This window comes from Xenopus tropicalis, chromosome 1 (assembly GCF_000004195.4).
Source record: "Xenopus tropicalis strain Nigerian chromosome 1, UCB_Xtro_10.0, whole genome shotgun sequence".
NCBI lineage: Eukaryota > Metazoa > Chordata > Amphibia > Anura > Pipidae > Xenopus > Xenopus tropicalis.
Window position 1 is genome coordinate 93,575,180 of NC_030677.2, and position 19,895 is coordinate 93,595,074.

Here is a 19,895-nt window from a genome sequence, read left to right on the forward strand (position 1 = left end):
TAGCCACTTTGAGGAATGATGAAGTATGATGAGGAAGGAAAACTTCTTGTAACATGATCCACAGATTTAAACGTACACTTTCATAGGCAGGGTTGCTATCAGGCCCCAACTGACAATCTGTGATTCTGGCGAATGCCGGAGGGGCTACTGTAAGGTGCCATATATCAGTCACTATTTATTGGTCTGGTCAGGGACTGTTTGGGTCTCTGTGTACCGGAAATGCCAGGGCCTATTTTCAATCCCAGTCCAGACCTGATTACCCTACATTAAATCAAAACAGAGAATAGATTGATGATTTGCTATTTGAAGTGTAACTTTATGTACAGGTTTGCAGCAAATCAGATCTCTCTGTATTGTGGAGAGATGGTTACTTGATGGTTCTAAAAAATAACACTGTTCTCCTTACTGAACAGATAAAATAATCTGTACAGAGCCTTTCCAGCAGGGCCAACATCAGAAACATTGGAGCCCTGTACAAGTTATTTACATGGTGCCTCCATGAACACAAGCACACAGGACCAAAATGTTTGGCCATGCCCCTTGTATGTGTACACAAATGATCAGCTAGTAGGTAGGTAGGGTTTGCTGGGACAAAAGGTTGAACTTGGATATATTTTTCTACAACACAGCTACTATGATACAAACTCATACCTCCCAACATTTGAAAAATGAAAAGAGGGACAAAAAGATTTGGCGTGTGCAACCTATTTGCCACACCCCATTTTTTTTTCAAAAAATACTCCTTTTATATAGTTGAAATGGTGGGATCAGACGCAAAATGTGCTATACCCTCATAATGTACTACCTAAGGAAAACAATATAGCAACTCCTACATATAAAGTACAAATATAGAGAGAAGGCAGTCAGTTATAAGTGAGTTAAAATGTACCAGTTTTGCCCCCCATACACTGTGCCCCCAATGGCCCAATAGACAGTACCCCTCATACACAGTGCCCCCACAGACAGTACCCCCCATACACAGTGCCCCCAATTGACCCCATACACAGTGCCCCCAATTGACCCACAGATAGTAGCCCCCATACACAATGCCCCATAGAAAGTGCCCCAATTGACCCCATACACAGTACCCCCCCATACATAGTGCCCCCATAGACAGTAGCCCCCATACACAGTACCTCCTTCTTCTTATCCGGCTCTGCTTCTGCAGCTGCTTGTGCGGCGGCAACAGGCCCTTTTATAAGGTTGCACCCCGTACGTACGTGTGACACAAGGAGCCGCAGAAGAAGGAGCCGCACAAGCTGGAGGAGCGCCCGGCTCCAGCCAGCACATCCTGCTGTCCCGGGTAGTTCATTGAATGTCCCGCATTTACGTAATCTATTAATATACATTGCTAAGCTTTTCCTTGGCCCGGTGCTCCTGTTAAGTGAAAACTGCACCAGTCCATAGAAAAGATAGCGCTTTGCTGGCATCTATGCGCCTTCAGTCTTCTGTTCTTTGCCGCTTAGCAATCTGCGAATGTGCATTAGAGTAGATCTGCCAGGTTTACTCTGCTGCACATGTGTGAAAACGAATTTACACAAAAGGGACGCCTAGGACGCTGCTAGGAAAGGTAAGTAAGGTGCAGGCACATGTAGCCGAAATACACATAAAAACGCAAGACTTTCAAACTCTCGCGGTTTTATGCATATTTTCGCTACATGTGCCTGCACCCGAGCGTATCCCATTCATTTGGGTGCAGACACAAGTAGGAGAAGTAGGGTGGAATTTTCGGCAAGCATTTTTCCGCTTGGCGAAAATATCCGCCCTACGCCTCATCTGGCATTAGCCTAAAGTGCCAGCACAGCGCTTAGATTTTTTCACAGAATGAAAAAACTTAATGATCCATTTTACTGGGGGTGCCTAATATTTTGGCACCCCCCCAGTGAATAATCCATATTACGGTGTGCAAAATTAGGTATCCTTACCTTCCTCCAGTGACTATGTACTCAAGGTTAGAAAAACTTGGGGCTGCCAAAAGCCAATCGAATTTCTTTCATTGTTTTCAATGGGGAAATTTTAACTGCTGCCTTTCTCACATGTTTAATGTCAGGGTCCCCAAACTTTGCATAGTTTGTCACTGGGTGATAACATTCCAAGTTTAGAAAAAGGGCGGGGCCAACAACAGCCAATCAGATCTCACCTATAGACTTCATACATTTAATACATAAGCCCACCTAGAAGGCTATCAACAAGGTCATACTGCTAAAGAACAATAAAATATATTTAGGTACTGTATAGAATTTATGCTGTTTGCTCAAATGGAAATATTTCCTAAATGATGTCTATTTTGTAATGGAAAGAGTAGGGTGCTGATGTATTGAAATCAATTGCAGCTCTGCAATTTTGAGGAAATAAAATTACTAAACAAAGTAAATCCCGATAAAACCTAGTGACATGCCATGCAACTTTCCACACAAATCACAGAAAGTTGTGGGAAAATTTGCAACCACGCTTGTTGGAAATTCAGCACCTGACTTGAGATTAATGTCCCCATATATGTTCTACAGTTTCTCCAGGGATATTACTTGCTAAGGTAAAAATAAGTTTTGTCTTTTTCATGTGGTTATCAGAAAACTCAGGCACCTTTATGCCACTCCTGGTAACTGGCCACTCACTGCCACCTGAGGCAAGGTTCTGAGGTCCTGGTGGGTAACCACACACCTAAACAGGGCTTCCTCAATTGATGTATACCTGCTGTTGCAAAGTCAATTTGTCATTTATGGGCTCACCCATAATGGAACATATTATAGCCCTGAAGTTAGGAGAAGGAAAGGCATTTTGACATTTTACTGCCAATAGATTAGCCACATTAGTGCAAGCTAGAACGCTTTATTTATTTTGCAGAAAGCTTAACCATACCTGAGTACACAGCCATAGAAACTACCTCTGTTTGTTTAAGACAACAGCTGAGATTCTAAAGCTGAGGTCTTAAAAGCTCTTGTAATATCATGGGTGTAGTTTGAAGTGAGTGTGGTTTAAAAAAGGGGAGTGGTCAAAGCTTGCTTCCATTATCGACCCTCCATCATTAGGCCAGAAAAATTCCGGCCCTTGGTACTACAGAAGTTGGACAGCACTGCTGTAAGAGATTGCTTGTTCCTCACAGAACATCACCAAAGCATACAGAATACGCATCTCGGCTACTTCTTCACTGTCTGTCAACTACTGACACATGAAACTTTATCAAGGCACATCAGTATAACACTGCATAATCTGCATTATCCAACATGAGATTTAATGCAAGGTACTCCTGATCATGACTTCCTGGTGCAGCAAAATATTGTTTAATTAGTAAACCACATATAATATTCAATCTCACCATATTGGTGTAGTGCAGCCTAGCCACTGGCAGTTGTTAACCCATCCTTAACACATATGCTGCACTACCCCACCTATGTCATCAATTTTATAATTCAACAGCCATTAGGCACAGTATCCATAGAAATGGGGGGCACACGGGGCTGCATAAACAGTAATCATTTTAATTTAAAGGAACAGTAACACCAAAAAAAAGAGCTTTAAAGTAATGAAAATATAATGCACTGTTGCCCTGCACTGGTAAAACTGCTGTGTTTGCTACAGTAACACTACTATAATTTATATAATAAGCTGCTGTGTAGCCACGGGGGCAGCCATTCAAGATGGAAAAAAGGAGAAAAGGCACATGTTACATAGCAGATAACAGATAAGTTCTGTAGAATACAATAGTGTTTTATCTGTTATCTGCTATGTGCCTGTGCCTTTTCTCCTTTGAATGGCTGCCTCCATGGCTACATAGCAGCTTATTTATATAAATTATAGTAGACTTTCTGAAGTAAACACACAACTTTTACCAGTGCAGGGCAGCAGCACATTATATTTTAGCTACTTTTATACACTTTCATTTTTTGGTGTTACTTTTCCTTTAAGGTTACAATGTTAAGCCTACAGTAGGTTACAATACTAGTAATGTAAAACAGCCCCTCAGACTGCCAACTAGTCAATTCTCAGACTGCCCTTTGTCAATTCCAGTCCCAGCATAGTCATAGTACTACACTACACAAAAGAGGCAAAGCTAAATTCCTCATTAATATTTTAATTGTGTATAGTCACCTTTATTACACATTGGAAAATGTCACAGAGCTCTTTGATTTCCCCCAATTATGTCTCCAGTCTTTGTGCTTTAGTCTAATCCATGTAGCAGAAATAAATAAAAAATATTAATCTTACAAAAGTACCCAGCAAGAAAAGATGGGAAAACTATTATACAACTGATGTACAAAACTAATCGAGTATAGCATAGGAGCACATGTAAACTTATTGGGCTGGTAAGAGGGTTGGCATATAGGGATACCAAGCCACAAAACTGTGTAGGCCTGCTTTTTCATTTAAATCGGTGAGAGGCTTTCAGTTGAAAAATCCATCTTGCCTCCCTCTGCAAGATGATTTGTTCTATATCTCCACCTCTAGAACAGGACATATTTTCTCCAGACCCATAACATTCATCCCTTCTGGACTGTAATTATATTAATTAAGAAAATGGGCTGCTGTGTTAGGACCTTCCCTACTGTCAGGGAACTTACTGGTTCCCTTGGTGCTGTGCCAGTTTGCATTTGTCTAAGCATGGGCATGTGCATCCTGTTTGCATGCATGCACCAAAATGCCCTGGCTCCATAGTTTAATGTGTCGTGACACCTTAGGTTTCTGTGCACACGCAGTAGATATTTTAAGATGCCAAATGCGCTCTCCTGTGCTAAGTTGTGTTCAGCCTTGCTATGAATCTATGTCTGCTTTCCCGAATGGATTCCTGTTGCCTACTCTTGCCTGCCTGACCTTGTCCTGCTCTACTTCCTCGGTTTGACCCTTGCCTGGATTTTACTACAATGATCTCTGCTTGCCCAGACCCATGCCTGTCTATGACTATGAGATAGACATTTTCCTACCTCTTGGGTTTCCCCAGAGAGACATTTTCCTACCTCTCTCCTGTTCCCATCCTCAGGAGCTTGGGTGGTTGAAGCTGTAGGGAAGAGTCTCTCTCTCCGCTTCGAGGTTCCTGATATCTGCTTTCTTACCTCTCTCTCTGCATTACTGATTACTGAATGAGAAATGTACATTTTGGCTAATTATACATTTAACCTGTTTTGCCAAATGCTGTATTTTGTTCTGTAACTTTTCATTTGGCTAAGCAATGTACACTGGGCATCAGACTGTTCAGTATACCCCTGGTGTTCATATTTAGGACATTTTTGTGAGTATTGATTTAATTCTGAAATATTCTGAAGTAAAGTAACATTCCTGTAATTCCTAAAGTAAGCTTCCTGTACTTACAAGCAAAAAAATGAGCAGACCACTAACAAGCCCTTTGTATATTAGATTAGTACATTAGAGGGGATTATAGGCAGTTGGGGGATGTTCTTTTTTCCCATAAAAACAATCAACGCACCAGAGGTCACCCCTTTAGATTATAGGAAAGGAGTTTCCATTTGAAGCAGCGTAGGTGGTTTTTCACGGTGAGGGCAGTGAGGTTATGGAATGCCCTTCCTAGTGAGGTGGTAATGGCAGATTCTGTTAATGCCTTTAAGAGGGGCCTGGATGAGTTCTTGATCAATCAGAATATCCAAGGCTATTGTGATACTAATATCTACAGTTAGTACTAGTGGTTGTATTTATAGTTTATGTATGTGTGTGTATAGATTGGTAGGTGTGGGTTAGGTGTGCTGGGTTTACTTGGATGGGTTGAACTTGATGGACACAGGTCTTTTTTCAACCCTATGTAACTATGTAACTATGTAACTATGTATATTGTTTTTCCCTCTTAAAGGTAAACTAAAGCTTATTAATGAAGTAGGGCAGAAATGTTGTACATTATGTATTGAGTTTCTGTACCAACCCAAGGTAACCACAGCCCTTTAGCAATGAAGATCTGTGCCTCTGATAATGCTCAGTAGTTCCCCATCTTCTTTTCTGCTGATTCACTGCGACATAATATACAGTATATATAGAATATAAATATTGCAATACAAGGTTGATTAGTAATAAATTCAGATTAACATTACATGGCAGCTCTGAAACCAATGCAACTTGCATCAGAATTTAATAATCAGCCCTGAAGCATCAGATTCTATGACAGACAAACCTCATTTTCTACTTGATGACCTGCAATGACCCCCTAAGCTCAGCTTCTCAGAGCACTCATGTGCTATGTCAAGATGGTGACCTTCTGGATCATTACTGTTATAAAGATTCTGAAAATTTAGACTGGTGCAATAAGTTCCTTTAAGTAGAGTTCATACTTTGTAGTAACAAGATTCAGTGTACATGAATTGGCCTATGAAGGAAGATAGCGTAAAAAGTGTTGGCAAAAATTGTATTTACAAGTAGAAAGTACATCAGATGTGACATAGCACCTAATGACACCTACCTATATTCATTACTCTTTTACAGCAAGAAGACTATTTACTATTTACTATTTACTATTTATTACTGGAATGTAAAATGTCCACTATGTAACTTCCCCACTGGGGCAATATTGAATGCATAGAAATGCTGACATCACACTTGCAGTACATCGCATTTCACATTTTCTCACAATTCATCATGCTCCGAACGTGCCACAAGGACAAGCTTGCAGAGTGACGATGAGAAGGATCCAGGTCTGTGAGATACTAAAGAGAAGAAGGAATTATGTAAAAACGAATATAAGCAAAACAAAAGGATAACAGATACTGAGCTTAGACTAGAGGGAAAAAATAATACATTTTGCAACAAGGCAAAAACACATAAAATAGTCTGTCAAAAAAAAAAAAAAAGGGAGCAAGAAAGAGCAGTAGGTAAAGGATAAGTAGGCCTTTTATTTTAAAAAGGCCTAAAGTAGCCCCTACAATAACATACCTTTTTTCATGCAATGAATCTCATGTTGTTTCTACAGCACAAACAGCTCATTTTCGCTATTTCCTTGTCTAGTGTGAGGCTTGGCCCCTTTTCCCTTTCTGAGATCTCTTCTTTTTGACTGTGAAGACTGAGAGGTGTCTACTGCGCATCCTTGCTGCTTTCTGCTCCAATGGAATATCAGTCAGGCATGCGCATAAAGCACCTCTTTGAATATCTTCAACCTCAAAGAGAGAAGGAGAGCTCAGAAAAGAAAAGGGGATGGAGCTTCATGCTAGACAAGGAAGTAGCCAAAATGAACTGCTTGTAAAGTAAAAATGACACGAGACTGAATGCAGGGAGAAAAGAGAAAATCCAAAACACGAGCAGAGAATATTTATCAAAATTTGTATAAACAGCACTAGCAGAACAGAAAAGTAAAGTGTCTTGTAAAAGTTCCATATTGCATACTGACCTGGCTAAAAACACAGTTCAAAAATACAGAAATACACAACAAATAAGAATTAAAGTTTATACTGCATTTATATTAAAGGACATGTAAAGCCTACTTTTACCTGTAATATATATCAGTTGGGCATGTCTCACCCACCCAAATGGTATAATTTGTACTGCATGTATCCCCTCCGCTTGCCAGCACCATCACATTTTCCTAAAGCAAATAGCAGCTTTCACCCGGTGGCCATTTTTCCTCTGATACATAATCAGATATATTTAAATCTGCAAACAGCATACACACACACACCCTTATTCAGCATACATTTCATCAAGAATACAGGCTCACACAGGCACAACTGTCTGATAAAATATCTGCTTTGTTTGAGCACTGTAATGGTAAAGCTGAGCTCAGGAGAAAAAAATTGAAGCAGACAGCTAGAGCTGAGTTTCTATGGGAACCAGCAATGCCATCTCTTCACTGGCTGCTAGACTGGAGGGCATGTTTAGTAATTTGAGCTTAGAACAACTGAGCATGCCCACACGCCAACAGCCAAAGCAAATTCCTGAGGGAGGGGGCCGAGTGTGTTAGAGGAGAAGGAAATCTAAGTGATTAAGGGGACACTGCCTTACTATTAACCTCTTTTTTCAAAAAGAAAAGAACTAGGATCAAACACATGATTACAGTGAAATACACTCACTCCAAAAAAAGTTCTGCAAGTTCCCTACTTTAATAGACATTACATTTAGTTTTAATGCGCAAAAACATAGTACTTTAATGAAACAGATACAAATAAAACAATAAAACAGTTCATTATGATAACTAATCTCAATAAGTCCATACTGATTTAAGAACAATCCTATTGGGTTGCTTTTCATTTTTACATTTGTTAGCAGACTTAAGGTGGCCATAAATGGGCCAATTTCAGCTGCTATCGGTCCTTTAGACCGATTCACAGCATATTTGCCCGTCTATGGGCACCACCATGGGCCTGTTTGATTTTTCTGTTGGATTGGGGACCACATGGGCTTGTAGATGTGATCCCCGACCCGATGGTGCCTACGCCCAGTTTGGCCCTATATCGCCCATAGGTGGACATATCGGGAGAAGATCCACTCACTTGGTGACCTCAACAACAAGCAGATCTTACTGTGTATGGCCACTTTTAAGGTATGGTAATCTGAATTACTGCAACTACTTAACTGCAAAGCCCCAGGTCCCAAGAATTCCAGATAATAAATCCTATAGCATAAGTGAAAGTGATGAACATATAACTCTGTGACATAACTTTTAGTCTTGTACTCACCAACATTATCAGTGACATCATATTCTGAACTTTTCAGCTTGACATCACTGCTACCATCTGAAGATGCCTGAGACTGAACAGAAACAAATTTTTTAACTTAGCACAGAAAATAAGTGATTTACAGAATAGGATACCAAGACTACAAATATGAGACTTACATAAGCTTCACTAAATTCTATTTTCCCTCCAGTGACTTCTGCTTTGAATCCTGTAAAGAACAAATACGATTTTCCCTGAGGCCTGAAACATAAATAAAATAATGTAGAAAAAAATTCAGCAACTTCTCTAAAAAAATATGTATGTGATTTTAAGTAAAGGTTTTTAAGTTGAGCAGCTATTGGAGGGAACAGAACGCAGACAACAGTCTTTATTGTATATTTAGAAAAACAGGTGCTGAAACGGAAGGCTTCTGTTCCACTAACTACTGTTTCCCAATAAGACTATTGCTTGTAGTGCAACTCATCCCCTTCTCTGATTTAAAGCTGTAGCTAGAAAGATTGCCATGCGCTGTGTACCCAGACCAGATCTTTACTATGAAGTGGGGGAAGTTACTATTTGTGGTGGATCACACTTGGAGTCTTAAGAGGCCTGTATTTTTTGCTTATATTAAAATAAGACAGAAGCCGGAAACACCAAAAAATAAATGTATTGCATGCATTTATAGAACATATAGTGAATAAAGCACCCCCTATTGTATAATGTAAGGCTTTTATAAGTCACAGAAAAGTTTCATGACTGTATAAAAGCATGAGGCCAAAAGCCAAGTTTTTACACAGGTCTTGGAAGACAGGTATATCTAATATCCTCATATTTTTCAACAGGGCCAAATTTAAACTTGCATGCGCCCCTAGGCCTGTGTGGCTCGTCGCAGCAAGGTGACCCATTAGAGAGGAAGTAGCATGTGAGCTGCGTTTTTGCTTGCATGGTGGGTCATCCACTATTTTGTGGGTGGGGTTGCAGGTCACCTGTAGTGATGAGCAACATTTTTCGCCAGCAAAAACACACCCATAGACTCTGTGGTAAAAAAAAAAAAATTTGCACAATAAAAAAAATGGTCGCCCATTGACTTTAATGCATTTTGCAAATTTATGCGTTTCACAAAACAGGACATTTTTCCCCATCAATAGTCACTTGTAATTTTGCTTGCATCACAAGTCCTCATGTTAATGCCTTTTGCATTATTTAGCTTTTTGTTCAGCAGCTTTCCAGTTTGGAATTGCCGCATTTATCTGGTTGCTAGGATCCAGACTGCCCAACCAACCAGGCAGTGGTTTGAATGACAGACTGGAAGAATAAGAGAATAGGTGTTAAACTACCCCTTTAAAAAAATGTACTCTCAGACAGCTTACCTCCATATAGAACAGGAAAAATGTTGATTATCGTCACTCAGACCAACACTCATATGCCATTTCTGTATGAGACAAATTGGGATCAGACACTAAAATACCTCAGTTATGCCGTTTTGTGAGCCACAAGGCTAATATGAAGATTTGGCTCACAGTACACTCAGATACAAAATGAGGGAACAATTATTATACAGACTAAAATACATTTATTCCATTTTCCCAGATTCTCTCTGGTCATTGTCTAAGTTACATGGTGAATGAATGGTGGGTGTTCTAATACATATTCCTTAAAAAAAAAGCATAATGTGAGCTCTGTACTCACAATGCAGTTTCCTATCAGGTTCACTCAGCTGCAGGTTGCCCATCCACAAGATAGGGATTGGCTGACATACTATAGTGCCTATTGGCATACTAAGGGCTGAGCACTACCGATTCTCATGACTAGCCTGGGAAAACAGACGGCAGAACAGGAATAAATGGCTGTTACTAGTAATTTTCTTAAAACCATCACAGAAGGCAGTATTTAATATCACATTACTTATATTTAAAGTATTTCATATCAAATTACTTGTATTACTTGTAAGTTAAATGACAACTGAAAATGTCTGTTTTATAAAAATTCAAATAAAAAAAACACAAACATGTAATATTTGTAGATTGTAAGCTCTTTTGGGCAGGGCCCTCTTCACCTCTTGTATCGGTTACTGATTGCTTTATATGTTACTCTGTATGTCCAATGTATGTAACCCACATATTGTACAGCGCTGCGGAATATGTTGGCGCTTTATAAATAAATGTTAATGTAATGTAATGTAATATTTAGAAAGACAGAGCATTGCTCTGAAAACTTACCTCATTTGTACCTCCCTGAGCTGCATATGTAAAAGTGCATGCATAGTCGCCCTAGGTAACAATAAATCACAATGAAAGTATAAATACTGGTACACATAATGTGAAAATGTAAGAATTAAAAACCAACAATTCAACTTGTTCCAAATAATTTTGCAATCAGTTATACATACCCTACATTTATATTATATGCTCTTTCAACTAAATACTGTATGTTACAGGCAACCTCCCAAACAATATTGTGGTTTTATTTTTACAAATACAGTTTATTTATAACTAAAAAAAGAATTATAATACATAGTCATTTTTAAAATGATAAAATCTTTTACGACACAGTCATAAACCTTTGACAAGCTTGACACTGAAAGAATTGAACTGCCACCATGCCTGTGCAGCTACAAGACACTGTGCCGCTTCCGCAAATTTGATATTTAGTGTGCTTTTAGCACATCTATTGCAGCAGTTTCTAGCTCACATAGCTCAAATTACCCCCTCTACAATCTCAATACTGTTTTGTTCAATTCATACATTTACAATTTTTCTCGCATTAAAAAAGATCTAACCAATTTACTAGTGAAGCTATGCTGAAGGCCTCCGGGCCTCACGTCAAACTCTTCCGTGCTCGATTTCTCCTGGGCACTGCAGACGGCCAAGAGCAGTAGAAACGCACAGATGATTCCGTAAGTTGCCATCTTTTTGAAAGCAGAGAGGAAACGTCAGCAAAACTACTCAAACCTCTATATCATAGAGACTACACAGAAAGAGGCGGTCAGGCGACCCGGATGGGAAGTTGCGTTTCCTCTTCCAAGTGGAAGATTGTAATTGGTTGATAATGCCCTAGAGATGTAATGATGAGTTCTAATTACATGAAACGCTCACTCGGTGCTGTTCAGTAAGGCAAAATTTTGCTTGTTGACATAGGCAGGACCCGCTCCTATCCCCACATAGGAATTAAACAGGACACAGGGCTCTGAAAATCTCATCGTTGCTCTTCACCAGCTACAGGAACACGCTGTCCGTGTATGAAAGGAAAATTGAATCTTTACCAGCAAAGGCGGTGGCTGATGCCCCATGTGCATTAAGCAATGGCCAGGGACCTTGTGTATAACGGCGTTTATATTGATAAGGGACTACATGCATTTTAGCAAGAATTAGAATAGTAAACTGGCGATATAAGGGCATTAATGTTCGCCCAATTGGGAGGGAGTAAACATATTGTGCTGGATGGCAGAATGCTGGCCTATTTTGAGACAACGTAGTAACCAATCTGTCAATCTGAAAGCTACACTGACACTGAAACTACTAAAATAAAATATTAAGGTACATGAAAAGTTACCTATAGGTCATGATAATCGATTTTTGCTGAAAGGTCTGCTTTTGTAAATAATTGTTACTACAAAAGATTAAATACTTTTATTTAATTGCACTAGTGCCATTTGCTCCATCAGTGAAAAAACACCAAACCACTGTCCTCTAAAATCCTCCCCTTGTGTGCCCTGACAGGCAGATTTCTTAGTGGAATCTCTGGGCTAGGTTTTCAAATAACATTTAAGCTTTCTGCAGACTAACTATAGTGTTCTAATTTGCACTAATGTGGCTAATCTATTGACAATAAAATGCCTTTCTTTCTCCTTTAATGACAAGCCAAACACTTTGCAGTGAGAATTTTACAATCCTATCTTTTCTACCTCCTTACCTGCCGATTCAGCCCTGAATGGTTTGTGGCGGATCTTACGATGTTTCGTGCGACCGATGGTCGTACGAAACATCGTCAGATCACCACGTGTATGGCCACCTTAAGGCTCATACTGTTTCATAGACCCACAGGCATGTTCTTTATTGCTGTAAAAGCATTACCAGTGGTGTTATTACAGGGGTCCAATCAGTCTGATCACACCCTAGCCCGTTTGAGGCATGAAAAAAGGTAAATCGCAGGCAGAAGAGGGATTTTTTGTGTAAGTATGTGTTCAGTACGAGGGGCACAAATCCACTGTTTGCCATGCACCTGGGCTACCTTAGTTACGCCTCTGAGCATTCAGATGACTATAGGACTATATTCAGCACTTCAACAACAGTCATGGATACCCTGAGCAATAAAGAACTATGTACTTTCCATGACTTGAGAGACTCAAGAGACCCACACACATTTCGTGCACAGTTGCTGCAAACACTTTCTTGTGTTTATTTTATTTACGTCCACTATATTTTCACAGTATTGTCATATGTATTGCACTTAACAAGCAAACAACAAATTATTCATCATCATGAACTAAAATCAGTTTTCCATAACTACAACTCTATGAATTTTAATGCAAAGATTAGTTCAAATGACCGAACACTGATCCTAACAGATGCACAAATGACACAACTTGTAACCGTTTAAAATCCAATTTGATAAATATGCCTTACAAAGTTTTAATATCTATTTTTTTCATAGTTTTATTTGTAATATCAAAAAATCTTTTGATTGTCCCATAAGTCCCTGTCTTTAACTGCCCTTTGACCTGACATGAAATTCCAATTATTCTCAACAGATCAAATTTACGGTGCCATAAGGACAATTTTACAAAAGAATAAAAATACAATAAATATATTCATCATATAATCAAACTGGTTCATTAGGCTAAACAAGAGTAGCTAACTTGCTAGTTGGAGGAGAGCAGAAATCACATAAGGCATATGGCCTATAAGACTTATTTGGAAGAGAAGGAGTGGTAACACTTCCCCAAATATTGTATTTGTTCCACAGCTTACCTATTGCTGTTCAAAAAAAGATATAGACATACTACAAAGAAAACTGCCTAATTTATGTTTTCTTTGCAAAATGTATAAATAAAGAGAGATAAAAAAAAAGATTATGAATGACTTTTGTTCATTAGGAGGAAATGTTTAAAGGAGAACTGAACTAAAGCTTAGCAAAAAGATGTTAGAAATGCTACACATTGGGAGTCATTTATTAACACTGGGCAGAGTAGCACTTGAGCAGTAACCCAAAATAAACAATAAAATCATTGCTTTGATTGTTCTACCTGCATGTCAGTGACATTCACATGCTCATTGTGGTCTCGACAGCTGTTGAGAAGCTAATCTTAGGAGGCCTTATAAATCATTAAGCTATGGTCTGGGTATTTTTACATATTTTGCAATATGTGATGTTTGTCAAGAAGCACCTATTATGCAAATGTCATCAAGCAGTGTCAGACTGGAGACACTTGGGTGCATTGGAGGACCTGACCTTAAGGGCCACTGCCACCACTGACAGCTGCCTCTGATGATAACATGAAGGCATCCAACCCTCCCCCTCCACAAACCTTGCTCTACACACATACCCCTGGCAACCTTGAAAATGGATTTGGGTTGGCAGGACCCATTAGATTTGGGGCCTACAGTTATTTCTTCTAGTATGTGATGTGCCAGTCCAACCCTTTCATCAAGTATTAGAATGTGCAGGTATAATATGCACCTTTTGCACTTTAATTGGTGTATTCTGTTATAGTTAAAGGTAGTAGTAACATGTTATATATTATTGGCAGGGCGCACCAATATGCTAATTGTGCAACTTTTTATTAGAGGAATCTGGCATTGGTCGGTAGGATTAGGGATGCACTGAATTCGCAAATCCATATTTTTTATAATTAACCAAATAAATAAACATTTAGTTGGAGCTCCACATTGTACTGCCTATTTTTTCTTCTTCCATATAGCACCATAATATAATGGTCTGAGCACTTTTTTTTTAAAGCTACTGAGTTCATTTTTACTGCTCAAAATGTTCAAAAAGCATTTTCAACTTTGGTCCAATACAAATGACTTTGACATTCATGTTGATAAATGCCTGAAAAATATTGTATGTTGTAGGAATTACCAACTGTTAAATAAAAAGTGCTAACCGGTGTACCTAACCAATGACTGGTACACAAAGCTTGTTAGGTAATTGTAATGTGAGTGGGGCACTGCATTTTGGTTATTTAGAAATCAAAGGGCAATGCTAAGCAGATCAGGACAAAAGTATTTGACGGTAAATTGCATTCAAAGGGAGATTTTGAGCTCTGTAGAAACAGAACCTAAACCCTAAGGGAGCATTTCGCCAGTCCATGGACTGGTAATTTGTATTTGCAGCTTCTATTTTTCAAACTGTTACTGACAAAACAGCAAGTTGGAAAGTAAAACCAGTCTAATTTTCTTATTTAGTCAAGCAATAACATTAATAGTAAATATTTATTAATTAAAATATGGAAAAATTATGTGCAACACAAGTCCTATTTATTCCCCTGCTGAGCCCCAGGGCCGGAACTAGGGGTAGGCAGAAGAGGCAGCTGCCTAGGGCCAACGATTGGGGGGCACCAGGTAGCCTCTTCTGCCTACCCCTAGCCCGCTCACTTTAGTCATTGCCCCCGCCGCTTGTCATTACACGGTTGGGGCAATGATCTATCGCATCATGAACCGCCCGGGGAGGTGCGAGGTGGCCGACCGGGTTGCCTATGGCGCCATGGGCGTCCGCAGAAAATTTTCCAAGGGGGGGCAAGTAAGCTAGCATCATCCTGCAACAGACAAATATATATATATATATATATATAAATATTTTTTTTTTGCAGGATGATACTAGGGGAGGCTAATGATGGCCCATACACAGACTGACCTACAGCTAATGTGACACTTAGTGGATTCGCTGCTGGCGTAAAAAGTTAACCTCCCAACTACCTCTTGCCGTTCCCACTGACTCCCAGGGATACTGTACAAAAGTGCGGGTGGGGGTGCTTTTTTTTTTTTACCCTAAAATGTTTAGGATGTAAAAGTATTCATACGCGCACTTCTGTTAGGGGATCTGCAAACATTTGTGTTTGTGATCAGTTAGCTTCAAGGGGTAGTTCGCATTCGAATTCACTTTTATTTTTAATGGTTTTTCAGTTATTTAGCTTTTTGTTCAGCAGCTCTCCATTTGGTATTTCAGCAGCTATCTGGTTGCTAGGGTCTTATTTACCCTAGCAACCAGGTAGTGGTTTAAACAAGAGATGGGAATATGAATAGTTAAGGGGCCTACTTGGAAAAATAAGTAATACAAAATTATAATAATAATAAAATTGTAGCCTCACAGAGCAATATTTTTTGGCCCCCATTTGAAATCTGTATAGAGGCAGAAGAGAAAGGCAAATTATTCAAAAAAATTAATTAGGAAGACCAATTGCAAAGTTGCTAGGAATAGGCCATTTTATAACATACTAAAGGTTAACTTAAAAGTGAACCACCCCTTTAGATGTGTTTATGTTAGTTTTATAGCAAGAAAGGCAGTGGGTACTGACTCCCCATTATATACAGTGAGACGCAGTCCATATTTACAAACCCAGCACATTATATACAGTGAAACACAGTGGGTACTGAGGGCAGATATTCAGGCCCTGGCACTATAACACTGGCACTGATACACAACATTGGCCCCACTGTAACTTACTATAAATGAACAAAACAATGACAAAAAAAAAAAAAATAGTAAGTGCAAAAAACAACAACAAATATATAAACACACAATGAGCTTTTTCAGAGGGAAAGAGTTAACTTACCCTCCATGTGTTAGGGTAGGGGATAGATTATATATTATTTTAATTGTCAGGTCAGGCAAAAAACAATTTAATGTCAGCTAGTGATTCTTTAGAACTGTATAGTACCTGGGTATAGTACCTGGGTATAGTGCCTGGGTATAGTGCCTGGGTATAGTGCCTGGGTATAGTACCTGGGTATAGTGCCTGGGTATAGTGCCTGGGTATAGTGCCTGGGTATAGTACCTGGGTATAGTGCCTGGGTATAGTGCCTGGGTATAGTACCTGGGTATAGTACCTGTGTATAGTGCCTGTGTATATAGTACCTGTGTATATAGTACCTGTGTATATAGTACCTGTGTATATAGTACCTGTGTATAGTGCCTGGGTATAGTACCTGGGTATAGTACCTGGGTATAGTACCTGGGTATAGTACCTGGGTATAGTGCCTGGGTATAGTACCTGTGTATAGTGCCTGTGTAAAGTACCTGTGTATAGTGCCTGGGTATAGTACCTGTGTATAGTGCCTGTATATATAGTACCTGTGTATAGTACCTGGGTATAGTGCCTGGGTATAGTACCTGGGTATAGTACCTGGGTATAGTACCTGGGTATAGTACCTGTGTATAGTACCTGGGTATAGTGCCTGGGTATAGTACCTGTGTATAGTGCCTGTGTATATAGTACCTGTGTATAGTACCTGGGTATAGTACCTGTGTATATAGTACCTGTGTATAGTGCCTGTGTATATAGTACCTGTGTATAGTGCCTGGGTATAGTACCTGTGTATAGTGCCTGTGTATAGTACCTGTGTATAGTACCTGGGTATAGTACCTGTGGGATGAAAACTGCAGCAAAAGTTGAGAGTTGGTTCTTAGGTAAAGTTACAGCTTCTTTTCAGTCTTCATTTCTGTTTCCAGTTTGCAAAATCTCCCGATCCCTGTGTGCATCTGTGCTCTGATTGGTCAATTTTACTGTCTGTCAAGGAAGCTGTGCTCTGATTGGAGAATCCACAAGAAGAAAGATCCAATCGGAGCACAGCAAAAACGGGCTTGAGGGGAAAGTGCAGAAACGGAGTAAGGTTTTTGTTTTTTTGCTACTTTTCCAGGGGGGGGCAAGTGCCCCCTCTTGCCCCCTTCTGTGGACGCCCATGTATGGCGCCCCGCTTAAGTAAGCTTTATCAGAAAGGTCTATGTAAATACAGCCATAAGCACTCACAGAAACATGAGTTCTCTGTCAAAAGAAACATGATTTCTTGTCTCTTTGTTTTCCTGTGCCAGAGTCTGCGCAGCTCTCTCTCCTCTCCTGCCCCCCCCCCTTAGGAATGTGTGATCTGAGCTATTCAGCAGGAAGTTTTCTTATAGTCTTACAAACTGCGCACGTACACCGGTCTTAGTCTTGGTGCACGAAGCATGGCATTATACAAATTTTCTTTACAGAGCTCATTGTTTTTTCCTATGAGGCTTCTGATCATCTGAACAGGAGAAATATGGGGAGACTTAAGGGAACTATTCAGCACTATAGCATGTTAATTACCGTATATACTCAAGTATAAGCCAATCCGAATATAAGCCGAGGTACCTAATTTTACCTAAGAAAATTGGAAAAACTTATTGACTCGAGTACAAGCCTAGGCATCCATTTCTTTTAACACACCTGCACAAAACCCTATCATGGGAAGAATATACAATGGTTTTTTGATACACGCATATAAAAGCCTATTTCTAGTAAGTTGCCACCTACTGGGGAATGGGAAGTTGGCAGTTTTGATTCAGGATTATACAGCATGAGCACACAGTTTGATAAAAACACCAGAATTGAAACCATTTTATTTGTGATATTTGTGGTTTTATGGCTCAGTGTGAATTTCAAACACATGGGTGTACATTTATTTTTATTACACTAGATGACTTTTATTCTTATTCCCTTGTAGCCTATGGCGCTGATCTATGCTATATGTTTGAGGATCCAGCTTTAAGGAACTGAGTGAATTGGATCAGCAAAGGGATTTATTATAGAGGGTTTACTTCTCCTTTGGTAGTTTACATTTTCTTTTTTTTTAATTTGACAGAAAGTTGGCTCTCCATGGGGAATTTGAACTAAAAAAAACTCAACAACCGCTGTCCGGGATCACAGCACTGGATTGGATTTAAAATGTTGTTGCCACAAACAAACTTTTCAGTAGGGTCTTATGTATTAGACTGAGGACGTAAAATCTAGCAGGTTTTTAGTTACAAATGAATTGGGTGAACTATTGGTTTGCCCATACATGGGCCAATAGTCATTGTCTCTAACAGAATTTGGGAGAGGAATTTATGTATTTTTGTTCTCAGCAAATAAGTACTTATGCAGCAAACACACTGCAGAGCATTACCAATTGCAGTAGTGCCACACCCAATTCTGTAATTTGCATCACCATACCTGAAGTCTAATAAAAAACACATTAGGGGACCTGTCACCCTAAGAAATATTCCAAATCCTTTTCTATCATGTTAGCTGAGCAAAATGTACTTACACTAAATACTTTTCTTCAGGTCATGGAATTCTCAATAACTGCAAGCAGGCAAGCACCAATTTGTGGACACTGTTATTAAGGCACGTTTTGTATCACTCCAAAATCTTGTTAGCCCAAGCCCATGAAAAGGCTACACAGGCTGAAGGCTTTGCAAAACCTCCCCCAGTGCTCCATGTAAGCAAAATTTAGGTGTGGCTGGGTAGCATGCCGTCACTAAAATTGTGCCGCCCTAGGCCTGGTCTTTTGTGGCCTTGCCACAAATCTGGGCTTGTTCACTTATCTAAAGGATAATCATCTGAATAGCAGCAATGATTCAGGTCTTTACAGAAGCTTCCAATCTTGAAAAGTGCACTCTGATGTTGGGAAGCTAAGCTTAGGGGTCATCGTAAATTATTAAATGAGAATGCAAGTCAAAATTTAAAAAGCATACTGCCCAATAGTCCTCCTATTGTTTAGTAAAAATGCCAATCTGTGTTCTTGAACAGGCAGCCATCTTTAAAAAGGTATTCTCCCCTCCTTGCTTCATATTGCACATGTGTTTCATTCCCCCCCCCCCTGGCAAATACGCTTCTGATTGGCTGGTGGGCATGTGTAGCTCAGAACAGAACAGCATAGCTCAGAACAGGAGAGAGATTTCAGTGATGTCACTGTAGTCTTCACACTGCTGTAGGCTGCCAGTACCATATGCAGTAAGTACTTAAAAAGAATGCCTTTAGACTTACTTTTAATTTATATTAACCTTTCATTGTCCTTTAAAGGAAAAGGGAATTCATTTTGACATTTTATTGCCAATAGATTTGCCACATTAGTGCCACCTAGAACACTATATTTATTCTGCAGAAAACGTTATCATACCTAAGTAAAGAGCCTTAGAAACTTTCTCTGATTGCAGCTGCCATTTTAGCTTGGTGTTCCTGTTTGCAGGCTAGCCGTTATAGCTCAGATCACACATCCCTAAGGGTGGGGGGAGTGAGTTTTATGGATTCTTGTGGGAGGGGAGACCAGGAGAAGGGAGAGAGGAGAAAGATGTGCAGACTCTGGCCCGAAG

The 19,895-nt window shown here is 39.6% G+C and overlaps 1 protein-coding gene across 1 annotated transcript; it reads right to left on the bottom strand.

The window, feature by feature from the left end:
* Nucleotides 1-6,329: 6,329 nt before the first annotated feature.
* mydgf (myeloid-derived growth factor) lies at nucleotides 6,330-11,545 on the bottom strand. The gene is given in 6 exon segments (NM_001100209.1): nucleotides 6,330-6,641; nucleotides 8,604-8,676; nucleotides 8,762-8,843; nucleotides 9,953-10,014; nucleotides 10,802-10,852; nucleotides 11,362-11,545. Coding segments are annotated over 6 exon segments (477 nt in total). The 5' UTR covers nucleotides 11,491-11,545; the 3' UTR covers nucleotides 6,330-6,561.
* Nucleotides 11,546-19,895: the final 8,350 nt, after the last annotated feature.